The sequence below is a fragment of the Pseudochaenichthys georgianus genome, chromosome 14 (genome assembly GCF_902827115.2).
Source record: "Pseudochaenichthys georgianus chromosome 14, fPseGeo1.2, whole genome shotgun sequence".
In the NCBI taxonomy this organism is placed as follows: Eukaryota; Metazoa; Chordata; class Actinopteri; order Perciformes; family Channichthyidae; genus Pseudochaenichthys; species Pseudochaenichthys georgianus.
The window spans coordinates 35,642,434-35,660,292 of NC_047516.1; the positions used below are offsets into that span (position 1 = coordinate 35,642,434).

A 17,859-nucleotide genomic window follows, 5' to 3' on the forward strand; every position below is an offset into this window, starting at 1 on the left:
CAGAGCACATGGTGTAGTCCAAACGATAGCTGGGGATTCTGGGTAGTGTAGTGTCTTCTGCCATCCTTTACTCCTGGGAATGGACGCTCACATTACCTTTAAGGGCAGCCGACATAAACGAATGCCGTGCGTCCATGAGCGTCAAATCCCGACGCAGATGGGAATACATTGCAATCAGTTGAAAGCTATTTGCGTCCCTTTATGACGCTGAAGGAGCCTAGGAGCGTCACAATTGGACGCCACGGACACTGACCAAACGTCGCTATTGGACGCTTAGGGAGTAAGAGTGTGTTGCCCAGACGTGAGGATTGTGTCCATGGTTGAATTCTGGGGGGGCTTGTGTAGTGATCACTAATTAACTAGGTTACATAATTCACTCATGGAACTACGGGTTGGGGGTATTGTTTCCACACATATGATGTTGACTACTTATTGTGTGTCCCCCTTTCTTCTTTCTCGTTGCTTCCCGGTCTTCAAGCCGACCACATGTGCTTTTCTCCTGCTTAATAAAGCCAACTTTGCACCTTCGATGCATCGCCTCCGACTCCCTTCTCTCGGCACTACAATATCCTTTGTTATGTTGGTCTGCAAACGTGTTATTTGTGTATTATGTATTGTGTATACTGTATGTCTCTTTTTTCTTTTAATATGAATAAATCAACTGATTATTATTATTTTATATTTTTCTGTGCAATGCAAATTAGGATCAATAATCTGATCTAATAATTTTAATGCACTTTTACATTCCACAACTATAGGATACTGTATATTCAAAATATACTGGAGGGACTGCCTTTTTATGTAGCCTTGAATGTAACGTATTTGTATATTATTACACACCATGATATATGGATATAATAACACAGTGGGGGTCGTGTGTGTCCCGTAGCAGGATGCCTGTGTGGGGGTGCAGTATCCTGTACTAACAGAGGTATACGCCCCTGTGGACTGTAGAGGTCCTCCTCGCTGCTGCAGGCACACCTTTGCTGCACCTCCTCTTCTCCTCCACACAGCGTGCCACGGGACAGGACGCACATAGAGGCTCGTGTCCGTCAGGGAGACCCGCGAGCTGTGATCGGAAGGAGAGGAGTTGCTGATCGGTGCACTGGAGCAGGATGCTGCTGTTCCCAGATCAGTGAGAGAGTGACGCTGCGCTGCGTGCCGGAGACATGCGGATCTGTCCACTCCTCCACCAGCTCTCACTGTAGTTACTGTAAAGTCCTGCCTGTCCTCACACACACACACACACACACACACACACACACACACACACACACACACACACACACACACACACACACACACACACACACACACACACACACACACACACACACACACACACACACACACACACACACACACACACACACACACACAGAGATCCTCTGCTCGCCTCTCCTGCTGGGATATGTCCTCGCTGGATGCCGGGATGCCTGGGACTCTCCTCACACTGTTCTTGGGTAAGTTCAATTCACAGTCCCGCTGCAGTTGTGTAGAAATAATTAGTGCGCGTGCGTGTGAGTGTGCGTGCGTGTGTGTGCGTGTGTGTGTGTGTGTGTGTGTGTGTGTGTGTGTGTGTACTCTCAGAGGTGTTTTCAGAAACCGTTTTTGCTGTGTGCTGTTTTATTGTTTGCTAAGTACAACCTTATGAAAATAACTGTAATCCGTGTTGGAGCTTGTTTAATGCAGTTTCAAAAAGTAATGTACATTTAATATATGACATGCAGTACTGGCATGGATCCATATGTGTTGTTAATGCCACCTAATACAGTAAGGTTATTGTTCACACACTTTGGAGGACGAGGGGTCCAAATGGCAATGTTGAAGAATTTTGAAAATGAACATAACCTCACCATGAACTACAACCTGAGTAAGATTCCCATGTGTGTGTTATCATGGGAATATTATAGTGATTGTACTTTTGAGTTGTGAGTAGCAGGAGCTTTCTTATTGAGTACCACAGTCCCCACACACATCGATATAGAAATATTATTAAGTGTTATTATTAAGAGGAATAAGCATCACCTAAAATCGTACTGTGGTTCTGGCACTTTAGGTTGTGGAACGTAACTCCACAATGGGGTTTGAATTTATAATTGTATTGTAACAAGCAATGGCAGTTCCCTTGTTAACGGGAGTTCGTGCTGACGTTCATCGCGATTATGCCTTCTGAATGAATGAATGCCACATTCTGTTCGAGGACGTTCTTTTACTTCTTTACTTCTTCAAGTCAAGCCCCTTCCCCATTCTAGAGATGTTTTTTTGTCTAGAAGATTTCAGTTTTCACTCAAAACTAGGGTGAAGGTGAATTATTTACAATGTGCTGGTTGCGTAGTATTCTTTCTTGCGTTAGTTGTATTTTCCTCACCAAATGATACAAATATAATGCATAAAGTGTTATATGTCAGTATAAATACACAGTACATACTTTTGTTTGGTGTGAAGGAAAAATGAATCTCCTTTTGTTTTACCATACTTTGTTGACAAAGCATATCGTGTGTAGTATCATCGTGAAATGCACGTTGTTGCGTCCCAGTGTGTGTGTTTGTACACACGTGTGAGCACACAGCGCGCGCCCGGCCGTAACAACAGCGCAGGGCCGTGACATCACAATTAGTGCAGTTGTCCATGGGGTGATGGGAGCTTTCATTAGTTGCATTATGGGAGCGTGGTTGGACAGGCCATGGCGGAGCAGCAGATTCTTCCTCATGGCACTGCCTCTTCACTCTGGGAAACTTGTCCTCGTCTTCGCCACAAATTAAATGCAGCTGAATAAATCTGACGGAGCCTCAATTAGTTTTGAGTTTTTAATGAACACAGTGTTTTCTCTGGGAGAGTGTAGCCACTAAGCTCTACGTAATCATTAACATATTTGAGGGTGGTCTGCGTTTCTGTGCTGACTCTGACTCTGACCTCATCGAAGTACAGCTCACACCCCAGCTATGAAGACTTCAGAGGCTTGCTATTATCGTCCCACTGCCTATTCCTGTGACCTTGAGAATCAAGGTAGTAATACAGCGTCCCGCTAGTATGGCACAATTAAAAGCTTTTTTTTACAGGATCATTTGTATCCGTCATTCATGCTGGAAACTAGCCTGATGAAAAGGAATTGTTTTCTTAATTGTCAGAGACTGAATGAATGACTGATGTGCCAGAGGGAGGATGAGGCATGTGTGCCGGACATGTTCTCTCCATCTCCTCCCGTGGATTAGTCTCTTTCACACTGTATTTTTAGCACACTTTTAAAGTGACCTTTCGGATACTAATTTTTTGTGGCTGCTGTCCCGCGCAGCACAGAGAAATATCACAGATATCCTCCTCGAGCAGCTGGAGCCAGAACCTCCGTGTCACCTGACATCCTCTGCAGTGAGTCACAAACAGTGCTGAGCCCTATCTGTCCCCTGTCTCTAAATATAGAGGAGATCACCGGCGGCAGGCCGAAGGATCTGTCAAGTGTAGAGAAATCTCCAGAGCCAGAGGTTAGGATGTGACATCTTGCCAGGCTCTGGCCTCACATCTCTGGCAGCCGCCCACCCATGTCTCCCCTGCCTCCATCTCTCTCCTCTGTCCGCCTCCGCTGTGTGTCTTAGGTGACTTTGACAGTCCAGAGACTCAAATAGGTAGATGGTCAGATTTGTTGTTGTTCTTTGCGACCAGAGTGTCCATGGACTTCACTCCTCCTCTCCATCTCTCTCTCTGTGATGCACATGCCATCTCTTCTTTGTCTCAGTCCACATTCACCTTGGCTCGGCTCTCTGTGTGTTGGCCAGCCTCGTCACTTCAGACACTCTAGGTTAGTCAGAGCTGTCGTACGCAACTTACACTCACAAGGCAACATTAAAGCATACAAGCTGACGGGTTGTTGCACCCAAATACAACTTTGTCTAGCCATGCAGGTTTTTGTTTTATTTGAGATATCACTCTCGGAGATGCTATCGGGCAGGGTGCGTTTGGCCAAATGCCTTTATCTTGACAAGACCTGGGAGGACAGGGAAGCACTTTCACTTTGGTGAACGGCATGTGAGAACTAGTGAGAAAAGGATATGTTAGAATCAGAAGATCTTTATTGTTGTTCTACTCCTGTAACACAACATTTTGCAGGCTTCCATCTATGCAATTTCAAATAGAAACAAATACATCGAAACAGTAATACAAACAGTAATATCAGCAAAGAGAATACAAAAATAGAAGGCAGTAGTTCAATGTACACATTAACAAAGTTTCAAAATGTACGGATTTTCTTTAATTCAAGTAGTGGTTTGCATTGTACCAACATTACCCACACTCAACGATACATCGAGTTAGGTGTGAAACCATGCCGACATGTTTTTTGTACTCTTTCTTCGATGGAATGCAGACAGCTAAATTAGCTAAATAAGTGTCAATGGCCAGTAGATATTTGTGCAGTCACCCAACCCTAGAGGGCTCTAGACAGGACCAAGTTTATTTACTGAAGCATTAGCTTAGCGTAGCGCACATAAGGTTTCAATATAAAGCCTGTGTTGGTTTCAGTTATTCAGTTATTAGATTGTTTTTATTTTCAAGTGTTTTTTCAAGTGTTCATCTTTAACCAGAATGACTGCAGAGCTGTTACTAATAACAGGAAGCCGCGGTGACTTTTAATGTTGGTATTAAGACATTTTCTGTGGATTTACTAGGATTTACTACAACGAGTGATACTTCATGAGCTGTAACAAAATTACCCAGTCACGTGTGGGGACTGGCCTCCCTTATGGGGACAAAATGGAGGTCCCCATTTAGGGTGAAGACTTGGTAAGGGTTAGGGTTAGGGTTAGGGTAAGGTTAAGGATTAGGGTTAGGCATGTGTTGGTTATAGTTAAGGTTAGGATAAGTCTCCAGGAAATGCATGTAAGTCAATGTAATGTCCCCTGAAGTGATGTATACATGGTGTGTGTGCGCAGGGATGTGTGAAGGGTGAGTTTTAATTAGCTGAGCGCAGCAGCAGGGGGGAACTAACCCTTACTGCGCGCCTACTTTCAGCCAGCTGACAAAAATCACAGTGACAACGTCGTCTCTCTCCCCTCTCACCCCCTTCACATCTCATCCCTTCTCTCCCTCTCTGGCTGCCTTCACTCCGTCCATCAAAACAAACCAAAACATCTCTCTTTATCACTCAAAGCATGGCAGGAGACGATGGGGCGCCGCAATGCAACACATGAGCCGGTGGCTATTTCTAAAATCAGCTTTGAACTTCAGGCGTTGTATTTATTGCAACAGGATTCAATATTTCTAAGATTTCTGAATGAATTGTCTTCCCAAAAGTCATTGTGTTGCTGACTTCACACCTTGCAATGCTTTTGAGCATTTCAAAGCCTCCCTGGATGGAGGACAGGAAGCATCCCCTGAGAGCAGCTTTTGTTTGACTCCTCCTGTAATGGAGGCCATATGTTCTCCATGTGTTCACTGTGAGAATGAGGTTAATACTTATTTCCAAATGATTTGTCTTGCGATATTAATTCCACCCACCCCGCAGATGTATGGGCTGTCATGTGGGTGCGTGTTCCTGCGCAGTGATGTAGCGCTGTGCTCATGATGGCTCGTCAATGAGAACAGAGTTGTTTGTGAGAAGTCAACATCCATGAGAGGCAGCGATCAGGCTGGTGGCTCATCTGGAGCCGTCAGGAACATCTGAGGATACATCGGGTTTCTCTGATCGGATGCTGCATTCATGTCAATACCAACAATCTGATCTCTTCTGCCTATCTGGATTATTGTGTTGCATTGTTGGAGAAGCCTGTGAGCTAAGATTTTTAACGACATCATTACTCTGTAGCTACATTAGTTTGACAATAAAGCACCTTGAACCTTGGATGTAAGGCAGCAGTACTGCAGTACATACAATGTGTTCCTGTGTGTGTGCAGGCTTCACTGATGCAGAGTGTTTCAATCTGACACTGGGAATCAAACATATCTGATCAATGTGACACTGCTGCTGCAGGGCACGTCTGCTGTCTGGCAAGTTTTTCTCAAAGTGGGGTCCACACGAGGACAGGGGGGGTCTGCACTGAAAAACTGAAACGGAAAAGAGCGAGATTAAGACACGATACAAGAAGAACAAACATTTAACAGCACATCACGATCACTGAGAGAAATATGCTCAATGACCCTTGAGCATGCATTTGCCCTGTGATTTAGATCCGTATCTACTGTTAGAATGAACACATACACTTAACCCTTGTGTTATGTTCACGTTTCGCACCCTTTGGTAATGCTCGGGTCAAATTGACCCGGGACATATTTCAGGGTTTAAAAAAAATACAGAACTAAATTCAACATACACAATTCCTTTATATATATATATTGCCTTTAACTCATTCCCCAACAATATAAATAAAATATATGATTCGGTTTTCAAAATACTCTTTGCTAGATCAAATGTAACAATGGAAGTGTCCATCGTTTTTTGTGATAAAAATGTAATTTATGTTAAAAAAAAAATACGCTGTAATAAAAACTAAGTTTACATGTTGCTCATGCTTTTCTAGGACTAATGTAAATGAAACATTTTTTCATTAATGTTTATTATTTTTAATCTGTCATATAATAATCAAAGCCCTGAAGGAAATAAAGCAATTTATCAGCAATTGGAACACAAGAACCACATCCAAAAGTATTTGGCTGTGAAATATAGAGAGAATGAAACATCCATATAAATGACATAGAACAGATATAAACACAAAGCAAATAAAAACAATTAACAGTCACTATTCATAAAATACAGTATATCCGAAAAATATATTGATGAAGTGACGCTGCAGAACATCATGTGAGTCAATGGGCAGGTCCGTTTAGGAAACACATGATGCGCAGAACTTCTTCGTGTGTGTATAGCACAGATGTACTTGTTGCAGTTGCTGCATGTAGTCTGTGTCTTGGAGTCCTTTGAGGGTCCACAGACTGGGGGTCTTCCAGAAGCTGGCTGTGGGGGTCTTCCAGCGGCTGGCTGTGGGGGTCTTCCAGCAGCTGGCTCTGAGTCAAGTTCATCTTCCAAATTTGCTATCAAATTCTGAGTTTACCTCCACATTATCCTCATCTTCAGAAATGTCTTCCTGTTCCACTTCACCGTGTTCTTCTAATGCATTCCACTCACTCTCATCCATCATTAGCTCCAAGGCTCTGGGCAGAATATCTTTTGGCCATTTTGTTGGTAGATAATTGTAGTTCTGCACTGCACTGTTACTACACTGAGGTTATGTCTCTGTTTAGTCCCTCCTCCGGCGTGCAGGTGCGAGGGGGACAGTGCGAGAAAATGGAAAATGTTTATACATTTCTGGAAGATCTAAAATGTTTATAATGTTCTATGATAGTTTTGTGTACACACTACAAAGGGTAAAGATCAAGGGAAAACAGGATCAAACAGCTTCTCTATGCATACAATTGTGTGTGTGTGTGTGTGTGTGTGTGTGTGTGTGTCTTTAGTTTGTGTGTTTCTGTGTGTGTTTCTCTGTCTGTGTGTCCTGGTATTGTATCCGGGTCAGATTGACCCGAACCTCTTATGAAGGACATAAATGCGGGTGGGCATTTTTTCATAAGTGGAAACAAATAAAAACAATTCCACATGTCCTTCACAATAAATAAGCCCCGGCCATTGAGTTTCAGGTTGAACAACAATATCCTTATATTTTGTTTTTATTCATTGAAAATGGAAATCGGGTCAATTTCACCTGAACACCACACATAAAGTCAACGTTTCCGTTTTTTCCGTGTGGCTTTAAAAAGCTGTGGTATGGAATATACTGTGTACACCTGCAGCGTGCTTTGGCGAGTTTTTCTTTTTTTGTAATCTGCTCTGGCTGATTGACGGACCAACAAGGACAGCTAATTAGTCTTCACTATTAATTGTAGTCAAACAAACGGTCTGTGCGGGATGAAAGCTGCTCATATCCTCACACTTCAAGGAACTGTGAGACAAACACTCCGAGTCTAGCAGCCTTATCGCTATACAACCAAACACATTCAGACATTACCATGAATTGGTTGGTGCTGCAGATGTAGTTAATACGGTTGGTGTTGCAGATGTAATTAATAGGCTTAGTCATGTCTGCAGTGACTGAATGATGGCTGAGTGATATGAAGGCCAGAGTTTCCCCCTACATCCTCTGGCTGGAACGTTTCAGGAATGAAGTACACATTTCTTCTGGAAATGAAAAGCAAATAAAGTAAATTGATCCCTGTTTGCAAAATATTTCAAATCACCCAATCAGCCGAGGTCAGGGAACTATGCTTATGAAGCAATATGCTTAATCTCTGGACCATACTCACGTCCTGACTTTCATTCCTGCAGTCCCTCTTTGTTTTCTCCTTTCATTTTGCTCATAGACATCCTCTGTGAATCAGTAGAATAAAATAAAGCCCAATGCAGCCAGACGTTAAGGATACATCTGTTAGAGTTTTATCTTAATCTGATCTCAATATATCACGCCTCAACGTAAACTGTCTCCGGATGATGGCCTGCCTGCTTTGACATTTTCAGTTTTGCAGTTATGTCAGAACCGGAAGGCTGACATACCTGCAAACATGAGACTGAGAGAAATGCTTCTGTCTCCCCTTAAACTCCTGTATCCTCATCCCTCAGTATCCCATAATGCATGTCGGTCAATGGTTAAATAGCGCTATCAGGCAACAGAATGGTTCAACATGTAAAGTGCGGACGTATCATAGATGCCAAGATGCTTATGGCTGCCTCGGTGCTGTGGTGCATTCTCTTTGGTCTTCTTTTGTTTGTAATTCAGTTTTTTCTACCTATTTCCTCGTACTATGTTTATATATGCCCCCCTATACAACATAGATAATTCACTATATTCTAAACCTACTTTAGAAACAAAACTTTGACTTTAATTAAATGTATTATGTCAACACATTTCATATAAGTGTACTAGTTGAAAGCAATAATGTTAGGTTTAACCTAATATTTTTTTACTTAAACTTAATATTATCGCTTTCAACTCACCTAATATAGTTATATGAAATATTTTGACCTCATACATTTAATTAAAGTCAATATTTCAGTTTTTTCACCGCATTAAACCTGATTCTTAGACCCCATTTACACGCAAACGCATACGAAATGCAAACGAACCGAATACGAAATCAAAAAAGTATTCTGTTCACGCGAGACCGCTTGAAAGCGCTGGAGATGCTGTAGTACATATGCCGGGCATGTAAGTGGCGCTGTACTTTCGCAGGAGACCGCTCGATAGGCGCTGGAGATGCTGTAGTACATATGCCTACAAGTTCATGTAATTCTCCATGTCCATTTGTTGCTGATGGTTGTGGTAGAGGAGCGGTAGATTTTGCACTAACATCTGTAGCATGGTCAGTAGCAGTAGCAGTAGCTACTGACCATGCTACAGCAGTGAGCAGCAGAGGTGGGGAAAGGTGGGGCTATGGCTTCATCGTTATCAGGAAATGATCGTATAGGGCGTACACACGGAGCGTTCCGGTTGCAGATCTATCCACCTTGGGACCCGTTATCGTTTGGGGGTCCGTTTCCGCGTTTCCGTTACGGCCTCGTGTGAACGAACGGGCTATACGAAAGAGAAAAGTAGCGGATACAACCGTTTGCGTTCTCGTGTAAACAGCACCTTAGTCTCATGGCAGCATCACATTTTCTAGGTGTTGGACATCCTGTAACCATCTAATGTTAGTCATGCAAAGCAGAAAGCAGTGGCTAAGAAAAAGGAATGCCTTTATTTCTTGCTAAACTTTGAGACCACCTGATCCCCATCAGTTCTGTTCTAGGTGGCATGACACGTTTCTCCAGAGAGAAGCACTGACGTGTGAGGGTCTGACTTCATGCTTCAATTAGCAGTGAAATCTGTCTTAGTGTGTGAACATTCAATGTTTAATTTATTCAAGTCTTTCATTAATTCATAGAGTGATTTGGTCGGTTTCCACTGAAGAACAATATATTTCCGAATATAAATGCAGTAAAAATAAACTGATGTTCATTAGGGTAAGGGAGAAAATAATTATGGGGGATTCAGGGAATTACACTCTTTTAGACTAATTTGCATTGTTAACAAAGAACATATTGATAGTAAGCATATAAGTAAGAGTTTCACTGATCACAAATGTAGTTTCTCTTCCTTTGATATCTGCCCTGCTTCTGCTTGATAATGCAGAAACAGCCACTGAGGTAAGACCAATGTTTTCCATTAGAGTATTCATGCTTCTAAACAGGGCGTGATTTTGGTCAATTTTGGCAACAAATATACAGTAATGCAGGTTCATTTAAATGTAGTAAAAAACTTGAACAACATAATAAAAGTGTACGTGAAGATACTGCAGAAGGGTCGTAATGCAGATGTGTTTCCTTCCTGTTGTGTGAAAGTGCTTTGAGCGATGGAAGGCTAAAGTCCTTTCCTATTGGCTGGTGTTTTTGTCACCAGCTGTCTCTCTTCTGTCTATTCTTGGCCTTTGTACCTTGGTGCTCATGCAGGCTGACAGCCTAACTGCAGTGTGCCAGGCTACAATATAAAAAAACAACACAAAATGCTACCTTATCTGCTCTGATACCTACCTTGGCTTTGTGTGTGGTGTCATGTTATTTGGGAGAAGACAATATAGAAGAGCTGGAGGAAGGACCACAATAGAATAGGCAAACAACCAAATTACAGGTCTAGGATGCGATATATCGTATGTGTTTTAGAAACTTAGGGTTAGGGTTGGAGAGAGTTAAAGCTGTGAGGGGATATTATTTAACACCAACCTTTATGTCATGACAGTTAGTTTGAAGCTTTAAAAAAGACAAAATTAGGTTAAAAGGCTTGACAGCTACAGAATGGAGAAGCGTACCAATTACACTTCAGTTGTACTCAGGCTGTTTTCCTGAACAGTGGAATTTCTCATTTTAATGACATGCTGTGATTTCTGGGTGGTTGCGTTTCTTGATCAGTTACCAGTCAAACAGTTCCCGTATTCTAAGGTATTAGTTTAATGGGTTTTATCTCTGATTGGAAAAAACTGATTAAAAAATTTGACCTTAATGACCAAAATTGATCTTTTAAAATAATGTACCTTCCTTTCTATTTTGGAGTTTAATTGTTTGTTTGTAATTAGTTCATACATGACTGATATTTCCACTTTGATTGAATCCACATTTTTTCAGAACATACCAAATCTGTCTCATGAGAATCTTAACATAAACTGTAGTTTTGTCCTTTTAACTTCAGAAGTTGTCAACTCCAGCTTTTTCCCGTTGATATCTTCCTAATGAATGGATCAAATAGCGTCAGTAAAGAAAAGCAAGATCAAAGACTCATTATAACTGACATGCTTTGAGGTATTTAGAGCAGAAATCAAAAACTGTGTTTGAGAATAAGCTTTGGTTTCATCAGTTGACATCTTGTATTGCAGCTGACTGTTCCTCTTAGACGTTATTATAAACATCTCTTTAGCATGTCCAACCTGTTCCAAAGGACATTTGGAAGATTCTTGTTGCCTTATCTCAAATTGCATTCACACATTTGAATAATTCAGTTCCAGGTAATCTTCCCCCGCCAGATATTTTAAGGTAATTTTCTTCTTCTAAGAAGCTGTAATCTCGTCCAAGGAGAAAATAACTGACAGCTGAGCACAACCTTGAGCATTTGTGCTTCCTTTGTGTCGAGAGCGTTATTACAGAGAGGAATGTGTTATGTGTGGATTCCGTGTGCACAGGGGAACACATGTGTGGAAAATGGATTTCTGTCCCCTAAAACGCACAGGGCTTATCGTCCGCTGCGCTGGGTGAAGCGTGGTTCCAGAAGCACTCTCCAACATGTCAACAGTAATAGGCCTGACATACCAGTGGCTAGAAATTAATTGGGTAGCTGTCCTGAAATTCCACAGCACAGTGGAGTGAAAACAGTCTTTAAAAAAAGATTTCACAAAAGCGAGCAGATCAGAGCTTACAAACAGGATTTCATTCTGCCGCGCCCTCGCAGCTCAGCCATTTGATTTCTCTGGTTGTCAATGTGCTGAAGGGGTGACTGATTTGTCCAGAAAGCTTCTGCTTTACCACAGGAGACACATCTGAATGACCTGGTGTTTGGCATCAAGAAGGGCCTAAGGTCCTGCAGGAAGTTGCTGACCTTTTCTGTTAGCATTAAGAAGAGGGCAGGCTGTGGAGAAGAACAGAGAAGGTGGTCCGACTGCAGAATTAAGGACCACTAAAAAGCTGAATCCTTTTTGGTTGTGTCATCAAGGAATGATACTAAGCTTATTTGTACGTCATGTTCAATTTAGGTTTCCGTACAATGATTGTCGGTGTAACTGCAGCGGCGGGCTGTGCAGCCTCTTTGAAACCGGTAACGCAAAATCACTAGAAATCTAATACGAGAAAAATGAACAACCCCTCCAACTTCTATCAAATCAAAGTTGAATTATATAGCCCAATGTCTGCCTTTTAAAGATGAACAAACCTATATTAAAACTGCGGTCACAGACGTGCACGCAGTTGTGGGCGGGCCTTCGCGTCCGAGCGCCTGTCGGGGAGGGTCGCCGTTCGTCCCGCCGTCAAGCAGACGCGGGCGAGTCCTCCGAAATGAGCCGTCCGTAATTTCTCAAATGTTCGCGTCCCGGACTCCTCGGTCCTCCGGCAGCGACCCGGAAACAGATGTGGGCGCTCCGCCTCGAAGGAAAACAAATGTATGCAAAGGCTCGTCGAGGATCGATTATCGCGGAGGCTGTCTGGAGGAGCAGTAACCGTGTGGTGCAGTGGGTTGTGCAGACTTTCTGCCCTTTACCGTTTGTTTACTCAATACGCCAGGGGTCACCAACCTTTTTTATGGTGAGGGCTACTTTAAAAAAATAAAACAAGTCGGGGGCTACTTTTACTCCTCTTTTTTTTGTTTTTTGCAGTGTATATATTTAGCACATTTTAACATTATTATATGCTTACCTTTAACCTTTGTGTTCTGTTTGGGTCGGTGGGGCACGTTTTCAGTGTTTACTAAAAGAACATGTATGCAATTTAATTATTTGAACCTGCTTTATTTGGGGGTGGACGGGCCTCACCTCCTCTAGGGGGGTCCTCACCTCCTCTAGGGGGGTCCGGGGGCATAGCATCAATCTGGTGCACTTTGAGCACAAAATGAATTGATGGATACAGCTCTCAACACTCAGATGAAAGGGAGCTGTATACTTTTCAATAATCCAATCATCTTTAGAATATTATCACAACCAATAACAAAGTATTTAAACTTGTTTATTCTTATCTTATGTTACCTAGTTAGCATTATTTCTTTTTCTTTATGCATATTTCACTAATCACTCCCCTTTTAAACTGTTCTTTTTACTGTACTATTACACATTGGAATGATTTCTTACTTTATCTATATTAAATAGATAAAGGTGTGCTCTCCCTAGCTCTCTCTCTCGCTCTCTCTCTCCCTCCCTAGCTCTCGCGCTCGCTCTCTCTCTCTCTCTCAGAGTCTGTGTGCTCCTCCGTGGCGATGACGGCTTGCGTTAAAAAATAATAATAAACATAATTTGTAAAGTGGGGGGACACAAACGGGGTATCGAAAAGAGCGGGGGGCATGTCCCCCCTGTCCCCAGTGGAAATTACGCCATGCGTGTGTGTGCGTCAAGTGCAATAAATATATATGCAAGTTGCAACACACACAGTAAAACTCTGCCCCTCATGTGTTGTATAGGCTGGCACGACTAGGCTGTTCAATGGGGCTGATGTGCTGTGTAGATTCTGCCAGAAGGAAAATCAGCGGGGAGGTGCCACATTGCTTTTTTTCCCGACTGCAACGCTGGTTTCGCAAATAAAGCAAGAGCGTGATCGATATTCATTGTGGGAGTGGGGGAGGAGGGGTGTTAGATAGATAGAGTTGTAGTAAGTAGATAGAGTTCACTATGATTTAGGTTTCCTTTATGCATAGGGTAGATTCTTTGAATTACATTTCCTTTTTTGTTTTGTGTATTTTATACATTTTGGATTTGCTTGGCGAGCTTAGAACATGCCCCGTGGGCGACTGACGTTGCCCCTGCGGGCGACTAAGTGCCCGTGGGCACCGTGTTGGCGTCCCCTGCAATAAACGCATCTCCTCTGGATATTAGGCTACGTATGTTTTTAATACAACTGCTTTAATTGTGAGCCGACATCTACAGTGAGAACAGCTGCTGAGGCCAGTGCAGAAAGCAGAACAGTGTGTATAATATATATCACTCAATAATATAAGTAACAGGCCGATATTACATACTTTATTTGTATGCTTTAGTAGATATCTACAAATAAACAGTTGATATTTTTCATGAAACCAAATAGTGCTTCACATCATAACATATACATGGGCTGTAGCCTGATATGTATTATATGCTTTAAGAGCTGTATGTGTGTGTTATGGAGTGTATATGTGTCTGTTGAAATTAAATGTGCCGCCAGCAGAGGGAGCTGCTGGACTAACACTCAACATCATTGCCAGCAGTGTGTTTGAAAGTGTGTGTGTGTGTGTGTGTGTGTGAGTGTGTGAGTGTGTGTGTGTGTGTGTGTGTGTGTGTGTGTGTGTGTGTGTGTGTGTGTGTGTGTGTGTGTGTGTGTGTGTGAGTAAGAGACAGATGATGGAAGGCAGAGTAACGTATCTGACATCTAAATGTAGGAAAATGGTACATTCTAGCCTGTGAGCTCCCTGTTCGAGCGACTGACTATTCATTCGCAATGTAGCATCGCATTGGATATGGGGTGAACTATTTCTGGAATGGACATTTTCCGGCCATTTCCCTAGGAGAAGTGTGCAAAAACGCACTTAAAACGCACATCTTTCAAAATGGCCGACTTTATGGGGGGCGGGGATAATGGAAGCCATTTTGAAATATGTCCGCAATTCCATGAGGAATGTCTGTGCCAAGTTTCGGGTAGTTCGGAGAAACTATATGTGACTACTGCACAATATGGGGCGCAGTCTGGAAAAGGTTGTGGGTTGCCACGTGTGTTCCGAGTTTAAAGGCCGTAACTCTAAAAAAAACGTGTGTTCAAATTTGTACACAAAGTTGTGTCCGTAAGTGTTTTTAACCCTTCGATTTCGAGAAAAAACTGAATAGGACACGCCCACATTGATCATTGGTTACGACACTTTAAATCTCAGTTTATACTCATCCTGCCAGTATATCTATGACAAAATATATTTATTTCGTCCACCCGTTCTTGAGGTATACATTTGGTGTGTTTTTGACGCCCCCTATTGTCCAAAATGAACATGCTTTGTCGTGCTTATTATCCAAGACAGACTGAACCTATCCACCGAAATCTGTGATATTTGGATACATTTCGGATGAATTGTGAGCATATGTCTAGGCCACACCTTTTTGCTAATACGTTTCGATTGATGTCGGCCACAATTTTCCACACCTCGTGCTCATTTTCTACGGTAATATGTCCGACCCTCCAATGATGCTGTAAACTAAGTTTGGTGATGAAAATCAAAAAATTGAAATTTAAGTTAATATTTCTCTGGTTTTCACATTATGCTAATTAAAAAATCAAAGTAGGCAGAGCTTCGGGATACGAGAGGATAATATGTAGAGCAGCTCCACCCGGATAAGTGTGCCAAATTTCAGGTCCGTCAGACTTACGCTGCAACTATGTAAATTTTTAGAAAACTGAATTTTCACAGGTGGCGCTAGCGAGCATGTTGGAAATGTTGCACCCATCGACTCCGGAATGTAAAAATGTTCACCCGTCCTGGCGGCGTTGCCAAATGTCGTTACATGAATAGTGTCGTAACCCCCTCAAAAACAGGTCCAATCCCCAGACTATGAAGAACTATAATAATAATTCTATGCATTACAATAGGTCTTCGCACACTTCGTGCTCAGGCCCTAATAACAGGTTTCCCTCAGGGTTATTAGAATATGATAAGACGAAAAAGCTACATTTTGTAGTACATCATCTTAAATGTTCAGAACTAAACATGGTAAAGCAGCGTTCAGTTATTATGCTCCAAATATCTGGAACAAACTCCCAGAAAGCTGCAGGTCCGCTGCAACTTTTATTACTTTTAAATCCAGGCTGAAGACTTATCTTTTTGTCGCTGCTTTTAATTGAAACTGAGCCGTTGTGTTCATCAGTAAAGTGAAACTTCTGTACTGCAAAAACGCCTTGTCAAATTTAAGGCCAAACGTTCTAGATATAAGCATGCTTGCACTTAAAACAAGCACATTTGGCTGCCAGTGCAGTAAGCAAATTTCACTTGATAAGATGTCTTAAAACAAGTCAGGCTGTCCGACTATCATTATAGCACATACAATCTTGAAATAAGATTAAAAAGACTAATTTCAAGCAATCTAGTTAAAGGTGACATGTCATGCTTTTCCGGTTATTACCCGTCCCCTTGTGTGTTATGAAGGTTTTTATGCATGTAAACGGTCTGCAGAGTCAAAACCCACAAAGTACACCCTGTAGCGAGTAAAACTCTAAAACAGAAAATACCTCCCCAAAACGCCTCGTTGGAGATACGTCACTGTCCATTTGATTCTTCCGGGGACATCATGATGTCATGTCGTCCCCGGAACGAAATGGACCAATCCGTGGAGCCGTTACGTTACGTCCGCGGAGCCGTTACGTCCGCGGAGCCGTTACGTTAAGCCCCCGCTGATTGGTCCAAATTGACCAATCCACGGACTTCCTCACACACTCAGTGCAGGCAGCTCTGCTGATCTATCCTCCCTGGCTGCAGGCTGATAACAGACAGTTGGGATCGCGGCGAAATTCTCTCTGCAGACCCATTCTCACAGCGTTTATCAACCTTTGTCTTACTCAATATCAAGCCACACTTATTGTTTTTACTTCGGCTGTGACTTTGTGTGTGCTCAGGGTGAGTTTGGCTGTGTTTCGCTGTGTATCGCTAAACAAGGAAACCACACCTCCATGGAGCTTAGCGCGATTCACAACGTGCCGACCAATCGGAGCACACTGGGCTCACAGGGAGGGGGGGGGGCAAGAGCTGCAACGAGCCGTTTAGTGGAGAGAGTGAATACACGTACTTTACAGAGATGCGAAACCAATGTGAGTTTGGAAAATTGCACAGTCTAAATCTATTCTAGTAGACCTCAACAATGGAATTATGATCAGTGGAAATGGCCATGACATGTGACCTTTAGGCCTATTTAATGCAAAAGAAGCCTATTATCCCACAAAACTAGGGTACTTTTAGCATCAAATTACTTAAAATGAGATTTAGGGAGGTGTGTGGCGCAGTGGGTAGTGCGTTGGTGTTAGGGTCAGGAGAGCATAGGTTCAAACCCCACTGCTGTCAGCATGTCGTTGTGTCCCTGAACACACTTCACCCCAAATTGCTCCTTTGGGGATTGCCCACAGTATTGAGTATGTAAGTCGCTTTGGATAAAAGCGATAACAAGTTACATGTAATGAAATTCTTGTTTTTAGGGAGCTAAATTAGAACACATGCTCTTAAAATAAGTAAATATGACAATTCTTTCAAAAAACACGTTTTTATTAAGTCAGTCCATAACAAACAGGATCATTTATTAAATGAACAAAGCTCTTCAACATATATACATCCTCATAGAACTGACAAACATTGGACACAGAATTCAAGTTCTCTACTTTTTTGTGAATTCTGCCCATTCAGCTATTGCTTTTTTGTATGAATGAGTAAGGTCACACTCGTGAATACTGTCCTTCAGTACCTCTGTCTGGATGATGGATAGGAGAGTAGCAACACATTTGGGGTAGGTGAGGAGGAAGGTGTAAAAACACCCCATCAGGATGAGTGGAGCCTCGTACATCATTTCCCTAGGTAGGGTCATCAGTGGGATGTTGCCAACAGCCAGGAGGAGGTTAGTAGAGTCTCGGATGACTGGACTGGTGATGGACCGTTTCTGGAG

General features: G+C 42.5%; 1 protein-coding gene across 1 annotated transcript in view; it reads left to right on the top strand.

Moving 5' to 3' along the window:
* Positions 1-1,230: 1,230 nt before the first annotated feature.
* LOC117458089 (CXADR-like membrane protein) overlaps positions 1,231-17,859 on the top strand; it is a 96,967-nt gene continuing 80,338 nt past the window's right edge. The window contains exon 1 of the mRNA XM_034098340.2: positions 1,231-1,463. Coding sequence (XP_033954231.1) covers positions 1,412-1,463 — 52 coding nt within the window. The 5' untranslated portion in view covers positions 1,231-1,411. The remainder of the gene's footprint in view (positions 1,464-17,859) is intronic.